Below are 13,939 nucleotides of genomic sequence, written 5' to 3' on the forward strand. Positions count from 1 at the left end.
TGAATGCTGAAAAATGCTTAATGTATGCGCTACCATTGAGCTATGGCTCTGCCACCAAAGTGAAATGCATAGGTGTGTCTTTGGTTTCAGTGAAAGAGCTAGGCATGTCCTTTCACAGGGACATTAAAGAACTTAACTTCAGCTGTGCTAGTCTCTATTGCCACCTACACGACCTATTTCTTTAGAGGAAAATCAGGACTATATGAAAGAGGCTGTCGCCTCAAAAATTTTCATCACGTCACATAAAACCAATCAGAGCAAATGTCAATGTGACGCCATCAGTCACAAAGGGTGCAGACACATACATCAGCGCAAGGAAACAGGCAAGGTGTGGCCCAGCCCTTTTCCAGATGACTGCTAGTGTTAAATGCAGAAAACCCTGGGGATTTATACATGAGTGCACCATTCACAAGTGGCAGTGCTGGGCATTCATTTTGGTGCCAGGATTTTTAAAGCAAAGTGTGAAGCACCTCAAATGCTCCAGGGAACTATGAAGAACCTACATGACCAAGAAGTGGTGCATGTGTGGTCTGGTGATGGTCGAGATTCAGGTTGCATAGAATTGGAAGGGACCCCAGGGGTCAGGAATCTCAGTGAAAGCATCAATGACAGATCGCCATCCATCTGTCATTAAAACCTCCAGTGGAAATCTGTCCCACTGTCCAACAGCTCTTCTATCAGAAAGCCCTTTCTGATGTTTAGTCGGAATCTCCTTTCTTGTAAGCCATTGGTTCAAATCCTACGCTGTGGATGAAAAAAAAGGCTTGCTCTATCTTCTATGTGCCAGCCTTTTAGAAATTTGAAGGTGGCTAGCATATCTCCTCTTTCCCAGGCTAAACCTACCCAACTCCCTCAACCTTTGGAAATCACTAACTTTACCTGGAAGTGACGTGTCATTTACACCAGAGGTCGGGGGGGGGGACCTGCTCCCCTCCAGTTGTTGCTGGGCTGCAACTCCCAACCCCCTTGACCATTGGCTGAGCTGGCTGGGGGGCTGATGGGAGTTGGAGTCCCAAGGGCCACAAATCCCACCCACCCAGCTTTGCAGCAATCAGACTTAATTCTTAATAAGATGGATACGACTGTAACGGGGTGGGTGTGTTAGAAAACACCTGTGCATTGTTAAAGCGAGAAAATGAGGGGCGTGGTAGGTGCCGGAGACGCTGTGGGTGGTAAGCAAAAAAAAGTGGAGCTGGCGATGGAGCCGGCTGCTGATACCATCGGCGTTAGGACCGCTCGGCGCGCTCAGGTCCGGAGGTGGTATAAGGTTCGCAATCTCTCTCGTCGCTGCCAGTTGCAGGAGGAGATTGCTTTTAAGTGAAACGGCGGTGCCACCCCCTCTGCGCCTTCCTCGCAGCTCGCCCTCCCTCTCGCATTGATCGCGTCCTGTCCTTAAGTTTGCGAGCTTCTTTTCGCCACTGCAGGGGCCGCGGCGAGCGCCCAGGAGCTGCCGGTAGGAGTAGTACCCAAGGAGAATTTGCAGTCCTGCAAAAGAGAGAGAGAGAGGAGGAGGAGGAGGAGGAGGAGGGGTGTGTTGCATGTATATTTCATCCGATGGACTTTTCCCCGCGTCTCGCCGTCGACGCTGATGTGCAGTGACATTTCTGACTGGAGCGCCGCGACGCGCCCCGGAAGCGGCGGTGGCGGCGGCGGGGCCCTGGGAGAGGCGAGGAGGCTCTGGTCGGCGCCAAGGCTAATTGCGGTGATTTATGTCCCTTCCGAGCACCTTCAACGTCGGCGGCCGAAAATAAAATGAAAGCTGGGGGGGTCCCGCAGCGACAGCCGCCGCCGCCACCAGCACGACGGGAGCAGCCGCGCCACCTGGAGCCGCCGCGGCCGGCGGGCGAGCAGCGCGCGCCCCGCGCCTGCCCGCCAAAAGTTTGACGCCAAGAAGTGCGGCGGCCTGAGGGAAAAGCCGGCCGGGGAAGGGCGGGAAAGTCCCTGCGGAGCGGGACGCCTGAAGGGACGCCGTCTTCCCGCGCCGCCCTTCCCGCCACCTCTGTCCGAGCCAGGTCCCTCCCTCTGCCTCAGGATTTCCCGCCCCGTTGTTAGCCAAGCTGGGCTGCTGCTGCTGCTCCAAAGTGGCCGCGCCAGAGGAGTGGCTAATCCCCGCCGGGCGCCGCGCACGGGGAGCGCCCAGCCACAGCCCGAGGCTCGCTTTGCTTTCCCTTGCCTCGCTCGCGCAAGTCTCTCTTTTTGGGGGGCGTGAGGTGTAACTTTGTTAGCTAGTCGCCTGCGAAGGGAGAGCGGCGGCAACGGCACGCGGGAGGAGCGGCCAGTGAGGGCAGCCCTCGTTTTTCCCCCTCAGCGTCCCTGCACTGCCGGAGAGGCACCACAGCCTCGGAGACTCCTGCGCCCGCCAAGGGGGTCCCGAGCGAAGGCGGCGCCCGGTTCCTCGGCCTCGGCGTCTTCTCCTCCTGCCCGACGCGCGCAGCGATTGCCCCGCACGGTGAGTAAAACTGTTGCCCGCCCTCCAGACGGCGCTGTGCGAAGGAAGGAAGGAAGGAAGGGGTAAACTTCCCCACCCCAAAACGAGGTTTCTCCCCACTTCGGCTCGCTTGCTTAAGATCCCAGAGCTGGAAAAGATCGAGGACCCTTTCGCAGCCTGCCCGGGGGAAACTTCGCTGTTGGCCAGACACAGAGGCACGAGATCCCATCCGAGGTTTGTTGGGACTTTCTCACTTAACTGGCTGCTGCGGCGTCCTCTTTCCCTTCCACCGTGCAAAGGGCTATCTGAAGGGGATGCTCTATTTTTATTATTATTTTCTATCCCGGGTTGGAGGGATGGAAAGTGGGGAGTCTCCGGTGGCATTGGACCTGGATGCAGCGCTGTGGTTTGCTCAGAGGAAGCGGGTGTTCATCTATCTGCCCATGTACTTTTTTTATATATATGCAGCGTCTTCAGATGCATATTTCCGTAGCAAGCAGAATTATTGTGCTTTTCTGGCGTTTCCTCTTCTCCGCCGCCCCCCCCCTCCTCCCCGCAGTAACCAATTAAGAGATATTTAGAAGAGGGAAAGGAGATCAAACTTAGATACGAATAGAAACTGCGCCCTCTGCCGTTCGTCCGGGAGGGTCTTCCGTGGGGAAGGCGACCAGATTTGCAATCTTGGCGAAAGGGCGGAAATGTGCTAGGGGGGTTGTTTCTAGGAAAGAGGGCAATTGACCTTTTATTATCAAACAGCGAATATGTTCAGTGGTGGCGGCGGGGATCCAGGCATCTTTTCTGACAAGGCAATGAACTCCTTGGGCTGGCACCGTCTCCCCTGAAATGCATTCTTCTGCTAGTGGGGTGTCCTCAATTCTGAACCATCTAATTAAATTCTGCTTCATAAGGGAACCTTCAATTGGTTACCTTCCTGCCCTGGATCTTTGCTAGCTTAGAATTTCATTTTAAAATCACAGAATCGATGGCACAAGATTTAAAGAAGGGAGAGAACCTCACTGTTGCAATTTACAAAAAAGGGTTATCCTCAGCACAAGATCTTTCCCTGAAAAAAAAATTTTTTTTAATGATGGCAGGCAGTAAGAAAAGGGAATACGTTTGCTAAATACAGACTACTTTTTAAAATGGATCATCTGAGCCAAAGCTGCTAAAAAAGTGCACCGTTCATTCTGAATCCGAGTAGCTTTTTCTGTTCTGTGAATAAAGATTTTTGTGCAGGGAGGAAATGTGATTCAAAATACAGCAAAAAGACTGGGAGAGGTGGCTTAAGCCCAGCTCCACTGGGTCTTCGTTCTGATGTGAAATGAAATACAATATTTCTAAATTGGTCAGATATAAGTGTTGGGGTTGTGGGGCGGTGAGAGAGGAAAATGAGTTTATCCCCCAAAAACAAAAGCATCAGATGACAGTGAGCTATGATGAAAAGGTGTATTCAACAGATAATAACTCTTAAAAGTTTGCATGCTTTACATCTTGTTCCCTTAAAGAAAAAGTATGAGCCATATATTGATAAATATTTCTTTCTTCATCTTTCTGTTTTCCAAATACATGAAAGCAAGGGAATAAATAAGGCAGTGGTGCAGATTGTGGGTTGCCAGGCCCCTTTCCTCATAGGTTTCCTTGTTTTTAGAATCTGTTTGAAAATAGCCCAATCCTAAACCCGCTTAATTGGAAGTAAGCCACAGCGAACTTAATTGAGCTTTATCCTTGAGTGGATATGTAAAAGATGATTCTGTCAAATAGATTTCATAACACAATCTTGTTAGACTCGAAATGTGTTCCTGGAAGTCACTTATAACATCATATAAATTCAGCCCATACTTTTCTGTCAAGTTTTAGGAACTTGAAAGATTTCTGTATTTGCCCTAACAAGAGAGTTGGGTAAGTACACCGCAAAATGTGAAATTTGAATCATCGTGGATCCTGTATGAACTATTTCCACAGCAGTTCGCAATTAGAGATGGATATTCATTCTTTCTCAAATTGTCACGCCTAAATCACATTTAAAAGTGCGACTGCATTTGTGATCCAAGGTGTAGAATTATTACTATTATTTTAAACAAAGCCAGGGCTTTTTAGCTTATCGGCAGCCAATTCCTTGCATATATTTAAGTGGTAATGAATATTGAAATTCAGCTGGAAAATTTTGAGTGTCGTGAGAAGTCATCCTGTACGCAGGGTTGCATTGCTACATGCAGAATTGTTGCCGCAGTTTGTTACTTTCCAACAACTTTTCTTACGTTGTGCAGGCACCAGTCTTTCCCTGGTAATTGTTCCTAACTGTTGCAAGCAATAGGTTATTCTGTAGCAGCTACTTAAATGAAGGATAGGCGCTTCAGCAATCTATTGCAGTTATAACAATACATGCTTCCAACAGTGACTGATAATATTGTCCTCGAATGAAAGCATGTGATTCATTTTCCTTCCAATTTGAATACTGTGTTACTCTATGAGGCATTTGTGTACTGTGTTTTCCGGATAATGCTGCAAGACAGAAAAAACGGAACAGTCATCATTGGGGGTTAGGTTGCTTTAGAGCCCTTGGTTTTCGTGATTAAATTTTAAATCTTGTCTCTCTCTCTCTCTCTCTCTCTCGCCTTACAACTTAAAATTCCAAAAATCCCTCTTACCTTCCCAAGGGAAAAATATCTGCACTGTTCCACAGTTCAAAAATTTTAATTGCTTTAAAAAAAAAAAAAAAAAAAAAGCTAGACTCTTTACCATCAAAATCCTCTTATATATTTCACCCAAACCCAATGTATTTTACTACTTTCCAAGCCTAAGGGCATAAAGCATATACCCAATTATCCATATGGTCCTATTTTTGCTTGTTCAGCAGCTAATTTAGTATTTATGAAAAGCAGTGGGCTAGTTCTAAATGCTGAGGTTTCGCATACACCAGGTTTCCATAGTCGTGGGGGCACTGTACAAAATTGGCATTTTCCATTTTTGATCCCACATCCAAGGAGGTAAAGTGCAAACCCTATTTTATATATATATTCCCTTTTAGCTTCCAAAGTTGACTGAGCTTGACCTTTATTTTATTTTTTAAGATGTGGGCTGGTTTTAAATGCCGAGACCCTGGCTTACCCTACCAGATTTGATTTCCTGAGTGGTGGTGGGGGGAGTGGAAAATTGTGGTGGTTTATTGCACGTTCTGGATTGTGTTCATAACAGTATTATTGGAGCCTTTGAAGAAAACACCACCCAAAATGCCATGAAAGGTTTTTAAAGAAAACCTGTAGAGAATAGCATAGAAAACAGTTGACACATATCTGCTTCATGGTTTCATTATCTATCTACCAAGCTATCTACAGTACTAAGTTATGTTTGATTTGCATGTGACAATGTAACGAAAGGCTGCAAACCTGACCACACTTCCTTAAAATGCATAAACGCTTTACTTCTTTTGAAGTAAATATAACTAGAACTGGTTTGGGTTCTTTATTTTTTTACTCTTTTTAAAATCAAAATCAAGCCAAGTAGAAGAGGCAACCCTCACCTGGAGAGTTCTCCTGACAGCATCCCCAATCATCTCATTCTTGGATGACAGTTTTTATAATGAGATGATTATTATTGCGAGTGTGGGAAGATGGTGCTGTTCCCAGTGACCAAGCCTACTACAAGAAGCTACATTTGCCAGCAAAATGCTAATGAGAATTGACAGTTCTCTTTTATAATAATTAATTACAGCTGGCATTCGCTTTTGGTGTCTGAGCTGGGGTATCAAATTTGGTATGCGTAATGAATGCAACATGCAAGGCTGGGCATCGATTATCCGTCCATGCCTAAGAATAGATTGCTGATTACGAAGCGATTAATATCACTGTTTTAAGTCACGATAAATGCAAGTTAGGAATGGGTGGGGTGGGGGTGGGTTGTGAAATGCCTGCTGGGGTTTTTTCAGACACTGGAGAATAGGGCATAGGTAGAAAATTTCAGGGTCAAAGTACCTCGGGAGTGATGAGCTATCAGAAACAAGGGACAGCTCCAATACACTGTGTGTTGTGGCTCTGTTGAATACAGTTAGCATAATCCATTTATTTTTCCAGCAGATTGCAATTACCTTTCCTTCAACTAAGGAAGATGCTAGATTTTGTTTGTGAGATGCTGTGGATCAATTCAGTTTAATATGGTAGGTTGCATGATTGGATAGTAGGCAGAGGTTATAAACCCTTGGGAGGATTCACAACACCAGACGTCTGTCAGTTATTTGCACTTCTTTGTTATAGATCAAATATGAATTGGGAAAATGCTGGGGTGGGGGGTGGCGGAATCCTACTTGATTCTTCAAAGCTACTTATCTCCACTACAGATGTTAATGTTCAAAAAGTTTATGATACTAAGGAAGTTCAACTAGGAATCTTATTTGAATTGTACTGAAATAAACTGCTGTTCTGTTTAGGATCAAAGTGGAAATTTGTGAGTTCGTGCAAGAAAATAAAATCATTACGACTGTAGGTAGCTGAGACGTGGCTTTCATGAGTTGCTCTCCTCCCTCCCATGCTTAATTGCAACATGGGTCACATGATGTTATTGCCCCAAACACCGACGACCCTTAGCCTGTGATCTTAAGTCAGTATCTTTCCCTGTGTCACTGAGAGCTCATTAATAATGAGACGCTGCCAACCAGCTAAGGTATGCTGCATTAGCTTTTGCCAAAGCATGACATTTTTAATACATTAATAATATGTCTGTAATGTAATGAAAAACTATTAATCATGTACCGGACAGGTGCCAGAAATTTAAGCTATAATTGGCTGCTTCTTGTCAAACATGCCATTCACATGTTCTGGTATCTGTCTGATTCTCAAATCACCTGCAGAATCTTCTCCACTTTCCCCTTGTCAGCACACTAAATTCGATCAATGATACAGTCTATAATTCTGCGTAATGACCATCATAATGACTCTAAACTTTCCTTAATGAGGATTCATTATTCAGGGGAAAGGGTACAGCCTAGTGAAGAGAGGTAGTGTTCAGTGCTGCTCTTAGTCTCCACTTGCTGCATTTGTGCTTTGTGTGTCTGCTGACATCTTGATGAAAAAAAGGAAAGCTCCACAAGAAAGGTTAGGTATTTAAGCACACATTTGCTCAGGAGTAAAGGGTCCTGAAAATAATAGGGCTTACTTGCGGAAGTGCATCTTTTTATTCACAAAGGTACTTCATCATTTCAGCATTCATTATATATAGCTTTTTTTTCTGGTAATCATACATTTGATTTCTTAAAGAAAAGATCAAATAATACCAAAAAAGTGAATTATTTCTTTAGTAAACCCTTCCCCACCCCAACGATGAATGGGAGCGGGGAAAGGAAATCTGCCTTCTTTCTAAAAAGGTGCATTTTGGACTATACAATGGAAGAAACTCTAAAACAGCAGATTTGAAATGAATCAAACGCTGTTTCTAAATTACCAAATGAATGCATGAAATGGCTTGGTGATGATTACACAAGACTAAGCATACCAAAACTGAAGGGAGATGTTGGACAAGATGGTATGGTTTTAAAGGTATGTTCGTTGAAAAATATGTATATTATAAAAATGCTTCTAGGTTTGTGACAATTTAAAATTCCAACATTGTGCAGCTCATTGCTGGAAGGAAATTCAAGTAGCCAGAACACTTTCTAATGCAATGCAATGCATGTAACAGCTGTACAATACCATTTTATGAAATGAATATAATAGGAAATTGCACTTGCGTCCATAAGGCAATTATTGTAATTTGCTATGGAAACACAATTCAGCCATCTGTTGGCACTGCATAGTCTCTGTAGCTAAGTTCAGTTTCAAGACGGTGCCTTCTTTGAATAGAAGGAACTTGTTTACAAAAATTGCTTTGAAGACCAGGTTCCCTTTCCCTGGAAGTAGATGTTTTCTGGAATGAGCTGTAAGAAGTTACTATAATGTGGGGAGCTTTTTTTTTCATATGTGTGGCATCATAGTCTCAATAATGCAACTAGCTAGAAGATCAAAACTAACAGAGGTAAGCAGCTGTATGAAGCACAGCTGCTTCCATATGCCAAGGGAGAGCTCTGGGAGAGCTGGTGGTGGATGGTGGCTTAATACCAGATTGTTAAGAATGGGGCTATATGATTAAACGCATCATCTTGGGGAAAATTGCCAGAAAGAACCAGCTCCTTGTTCCCTTGAAGTCTGTAGATCAGCCTCCCAACATTCAGAAAACATCATTAAAGGCAAACAGAGTGGCACATTGAAATGCTTCCATCCCAGCATAGGTCTGAGGACTGTGGCCTGTACCAGGGAATAACTAAACTCTCGTATTTTCAGGGGCCACACTATTCTCCAGGTGCTAGACTCTTAAATTGGAACAATCTGATTTGCTTGCAGATACTCTGGATCCATGAACCAATTGGCACCATCTAAAGCTAAGGGCTTCACAGATTTTGAGCTCAAACATCATATTATATACACATATGCACAAGCTGTGTGCAAAATCCAAGAGAGATGTCACCATCAAGTGTGGAATGCCTTTACTTCTTGGAGCCTGTAAACTCCCCCCCCCCCCAAAAAAAACTTTTGGGAACTTTTGATCACAACTTAACTAAAATCTGGTAGAGCAGGGCTGGGCAGACTTCAAGCTTGTCGAATCTATATTCTTGTTGTTGTTTACTAGGACATATAATTAGAATCAAAGCAGAAGATGCCGTAGGAATTTGTTTTCAGTACCAGAACTAAGATAAACTGACAGCCCCTCCACAGAAAATCCACTCCCAGTTCTCTTCATTTCACTTCTTTTCATTAATTTAGGTGGGGAAAGTTATTTTGTTGCTGGTACTGTTTAACAACCGGCAGTCAGAAATCCTTTCTGATCTACTGCTGGTACAGAGATCTATCAGTAGATCGCGATGACCCTCTGCCCACCCCAGAGGACAGGAAAGAATGCTTTTGGGGGGGACGGGGGGCTGGATTAAGCCTGACGGCTGTCAGGTGAACATCTCTGTCCCATGGTTCTGTGCATGATTTTGTATTTAAAAAAAAAATAGTTGTAGCAATTAATTAATTTACAGCACAGTGTTTTATGTCCCTCTCCTGTGAACAGAGGGGGTTTGAGAGAATGGCTTCTGCTCTGGAAATTGACACATAAAAGGACATTAAAATAATAATAATAATAATAAAAAGAAAATACAGAAGGCCTATAGAAAGAGGAAATTATTATAAGCTGCAAATGAGCCAACTGTTATCTTTGTCATTAAACACAATTAAACAAAAGAAGCAAAGCTCTTCCAGTACTAATGAGAAAAAATCCAAAGAGACAGAAGTGTGCTCATAATATCTCTCTTATTAAGCTAACAAAAGCTGAGACATGTACTAGACACTTGGAGCTGTCTCCCAGGCCTTCTTTCCAAGAGATGAAAAGCGCACAAGTTGTTGTCAGCCCTTTGTTGCTGTAATAAAAGATCCACTACCTCTGGTGGGTTGGGGGTTTCTATCCCCCTTTTGGTTGTGAAATTCAAAAGATGTTTAAGGGCTATTTCTTGCTCTCGGGCTTTGCCAAGATGGAAATACCATTTCTGAAGCAAATAAACCAAGGGAAAGAGGGACTCAGGACTCACTGAGAATGCTACATATCTGTCTTTGTTAGAGAGGAGTTAAATCTTTCATGTCAAAATAGTTTTGGTGATGAGTGATTCCGGTAGTTTGTTCACTCCAGTAAAAGCCCCTCCAGTAAAGGTTATCCAGATTATTCCAATTTACCTTATATTGTATCAAAGGCTCTTGAAATGTCAACATATCGTATATTTTTCTAATGCATTGATTCTTGGACAATAACTCTTACTTTTATTGTTTCTAAAAGGGTGCTGGTGCCAGAAGAAAAGAATGATTGATGGCAGTTAGACACAGGCCTGTAGATGCTCATCGTTTTGCTCCAACAACTGATTTATCGGTTTGGCTGGCCATTCCTCATGAGCCGCGAAAGAGGAGGATTGCTCAGGATTACTGACTACCCATCTGAAGACTGGCAGCATTGCTAAGCTATCATCTGATTTTGGACGTCCTTTACATATGTGATTAAGGCCCTGATACGTTCTTTTTAAGGCAGTGGACATCCTTCAGATGAAAAACATCTCTTTGTAATGCCAGGCTACCACCAAAGTTTCCAACTTTAAAAAAGCAACAACTGTAACCTAACTCTTCTGCTCTGGTCCGGAACATGTTTTTACAGTAACTCGCAACTCCTGGTGTACATACATGTATAATATAGACTACACCTTTGATTGCTACTGGTTATAGCTGTCAAGGCACCTGTGAAGGATTTAGAGATGTATTTGTCAAGATTCTTGTCACTTCATGCCCTTTGGGTTACTGTGTCGTCGGTGATACAGCACTACACTTCTGCTTGGGGGCATTACGATGTGTGTAAGACCCAGATTTACACAGATGAAGGGAAGTTTTGGGATTACACAGCCTGTCAGCCAGAAGCCATAGATATGATGAAATATGTGAAAGTGAGCCTGGATCCACCAGACATAACATGTGGAAATCCACCAGAGACGTTCTGCGGAATGGTAAGGCAAAAACCTGAATGTTGAATTGTGGCCTAAAGGATAGATCCCTCAGCACAACAAAGTGAATATCCTTAACTTCAGTCTTGTGGACCAAGACCAAGAATTTAGGCTTACGGCAAAATTTGCATGTCACTCTATACTATAGGTCTGAAAAACCTTTGGCAAATAACAGCCATCAGCTTTTTAAGCTGAAGAGGTGATAAGTAGTCATTCAGTATGTTTTTGTTTAGGTTCAGTTGGTATCAATGGCAAAACCATTACTTGTTCCTTTAAATGAAAGGTGTGTCCTTTCACAACTGCAATATTTTGAGTCAAAATGCACCTGGTTTCAGCTCGGGATAAAAATGCAAACAAGGTTACCAAGATTTGATTTCAAGTGTATCTTGGTGTTGCCAGCATCATTAAGTGGTGCAGAGCACCTGTACTCTTCCAGGTAACTTCTCCTAAGAAGGTAACAAGCTTCTGCAAAAAGTAAGATTCCTAGAGAAACATTCCCACACGTCTGGCAATCCTATTTTTTCAGAGCATTATTTATTTATTTATTTATTTATTTCTGAGTGTGTTTGCTGCTTTCCTATAACTGAATGAACCCAAAATCCCAAAGTTGGAAGCACAGTTCTCTTGGGCAAGATGAATAACCTACTAGCTATTTAAACCAGCATTGGATAAAAATGCTGACTTGACCTGCATATGAGTCCCTACAGTTTCACTAAACTGGTATATGTGTGTATACATACATTATATACGGAATCTCACCATTTGTAAACTTGCTCTATAATTTAGGTGCAGTGAAAACTTATGCTCTGGTTTTGTCATCTACTACTACTTGTGCAAATGATTATGCATTGTTATAAATTGCATGCATCCCTGGGCTATTTAAATCGGCGACAAGCATTCATCTTGTGTTCTGTAATGTACACTTTGAGTTAACCACAGAACCACAGGACAAAGCTAGAAGTAAGAGGCAGAATATGCAAAATGCTGAACATATCAATTCTGTCTTAACCTGTACACACATGCTGGAAGCTCACTTAGGGCATAGTCTACCCAGTGTGTACCACATTGAAATGAGCAAAAGTGGTACAAGAGGGCTACAAGCTCTGGTATTCATTTCATTTGGGCCAGGAGAGCTTCCCAGGGAATTGTGTTAATAACACCTATAAAATATTGCAGATCCATGAGAAATTCATGTAATTTTAAAAAGTAAAGTGTTTTTTTCCCCCCCCATAGAGTTGAGTGCCCTGTTTCTGAAATGACCGAGATCTACATGTTTGGTGAAGGATGATAGTTCACTGGTAGAATGATGTGCTTTCTGTGCAATTCTTGGCATCTCTGGATAGGGCTGGGAAAACTCAAGACTCCTGCCTGAAACCCAGGAAAGCTATTTCATGCTAATGTAGACAGTACTGAGCTAGATGGAGCAATGGTCTGACTCTGTATAAAGCAAACTCTTGTTGTTTGCTGTGATGGAGACATGCAATGTGATCTAGTCACAGGAAGATTTCATTTTTAATACTTTTGCTTTGAGGAATGTTTACAAGCTGAGAATGGGATGCAGGTTTCACAAGAATGTTTTAAATCTAGCATGTTCCAAATCACAGTCATGGTAGGCACACAGTTAGCATATGGCTTTCCTTTAAAATGTTTTTGGCCTTGATCGAGACTCTTGACAGGTCACGTACTTTGTCTGGTCTCCAGACCCTGACCTGAGGTTTCAAAGAGCAGGAAGGGTTCATGTGCAGTCTGTAGCCCAGGCATACGAATGAATGAAAATGTCATAAGAAAATGTCATCCGCAGCTTTTTCTCACTCTTGCTTATTCAAAAAGTTAATAAACTGAACTAGAGTGAAACAAAATAAAAAAAATTCCTTCCAGTAGCACCTTAGAGTGAGTGAATTGTACGAATAGTGCAGCCTTTGGTTAAGATTTTGGTTTCTCTGTGCTTGTATGCAAAGATGATTTTATTTATTTATTTGTTTGTTTGTTTGTTTGTTTATACATACCCCACCCATCTGGCTGGGTTTCCCAGGAATGTATTCATCAGAGACTGCAGATTAGCTTCAACAGAACAAGAGGGAGAAGATCCCTGTTGCGTTTTTAGTGGGTTATGGCTTCCAGTACCCCAGAGCACCCCGTTTATGGCTTCCAGTACCCCAGAGCACCCCGTTTATGGCTTCCAGTACCCCAGAGCACCCTGACTGGCTAGAACCTGGAGAAGAAACACTCTCTGGTTAGGAAGAGAAGGTGCACAGCAATATTCTGTTGCAGCTCTTCCTCATTTGTGCAAGATTGTTCTTTTGATGATCATGATGGCTGTGGTACTGCTTGGCCAAGCTGATGATAGCTAGCATCATGTTCACCTGTGTAGAGAATGAAACCTTTTGTAATCCAGTCTCCATGGGAGGAAGGAAGAGTGGATATCCCCCTTTCTGTTTCACTGCTGTACTGTGGGTTCCTTCAGCTCTGTGCTCAGCTCGCTCTCCTTCAGATTTAAACTGAGAATTTCTAAAATTATTTTCAATAATGAGCCGTTTACAGTTGGTGCTTCCCCCCCCCCCTCCTCCTCCTCCTCGGAAGTTTCCAGCTTGAAAGAACTTATATATGCATTCATTAAAACAGTGGGTAAAAAGAAGCTTCAGACTTTTGAAAACCGGGGGGGGGGGAGTCTGGGGGTTCAGAGAACCCCAAGTTTGTATCAGTGTTATTTTGTTTCAATGGATGTTTGTAATGTTAAAAAATATGAAGAAAAAAATTAAAAAAGGAGCTTCAGACAGGATTCCCCCACCCCCTATTATTTTATCAATGCACACATGTACATGTGCACCTCAGTTAAATCACATCACAGAAAGGAATCTTGGGGGCCCTTGTGTGACGTGACCACATCAAGGCTCCTTTTCATCCTGTGTTTTAAGGAATTGCACATATGTGCTAATGTGCATTGGCAATCTGTAAGGGAGGGGTAG

The 13,939-nt window shown here is 43.3% G+C and overlaps 1 protein-coding gene across 11 annotated transcripts in view; it reads left to right on the forward strand.

Annotated features, from left to right (window-relative positions):
* Nucleotides 1–1,039: 1,039 nt before the first annotated feature.
* Nucleotides 1,040–13,939, forward strand: part of NTNG1 (netrin G1) — a 208,141-nt gene continuing 195,241 nt past the window's right edge. For 2 of the 11 annotated variants that reach the window (XM_081008686.1, XM_081008687.1), the window contains exons 1-2: nucleotides 1,058–2,449; nucleotides 10,265–10,976. In XM_081008686.1, coding sequence (XP_080864812.1) covers nucleotides 10,731–10,976 — 246 coding nt within the window. In that variant the 5' untranslated portion in view covers nucleotides 1,058–2,449; nucleotides 10,265–10,730. Of the gene's footprint in view, nucleotides 2,450–2,602; nucleotides 2,663–10,264; nucleotides 10,977–13,939 lie in introns of those variants that run through there. The other 9 variants (XM_081008682.1, XM_081008678.1, XM_081008684.1 and 6 more) reach the window with 9 other exon arrangements.

This window comes from Podarcis pityusensis, assembly GCF_964106645.2.
Source record: "Podarcis pityusensis genome assembly, chromosome: 6".
Lineage (NCBI taxonomy): Eukaryota > Metazoa > Chordata > Lepidosauria > Squamata > Lacertidae > Podarcis > Podarcis pityusensis.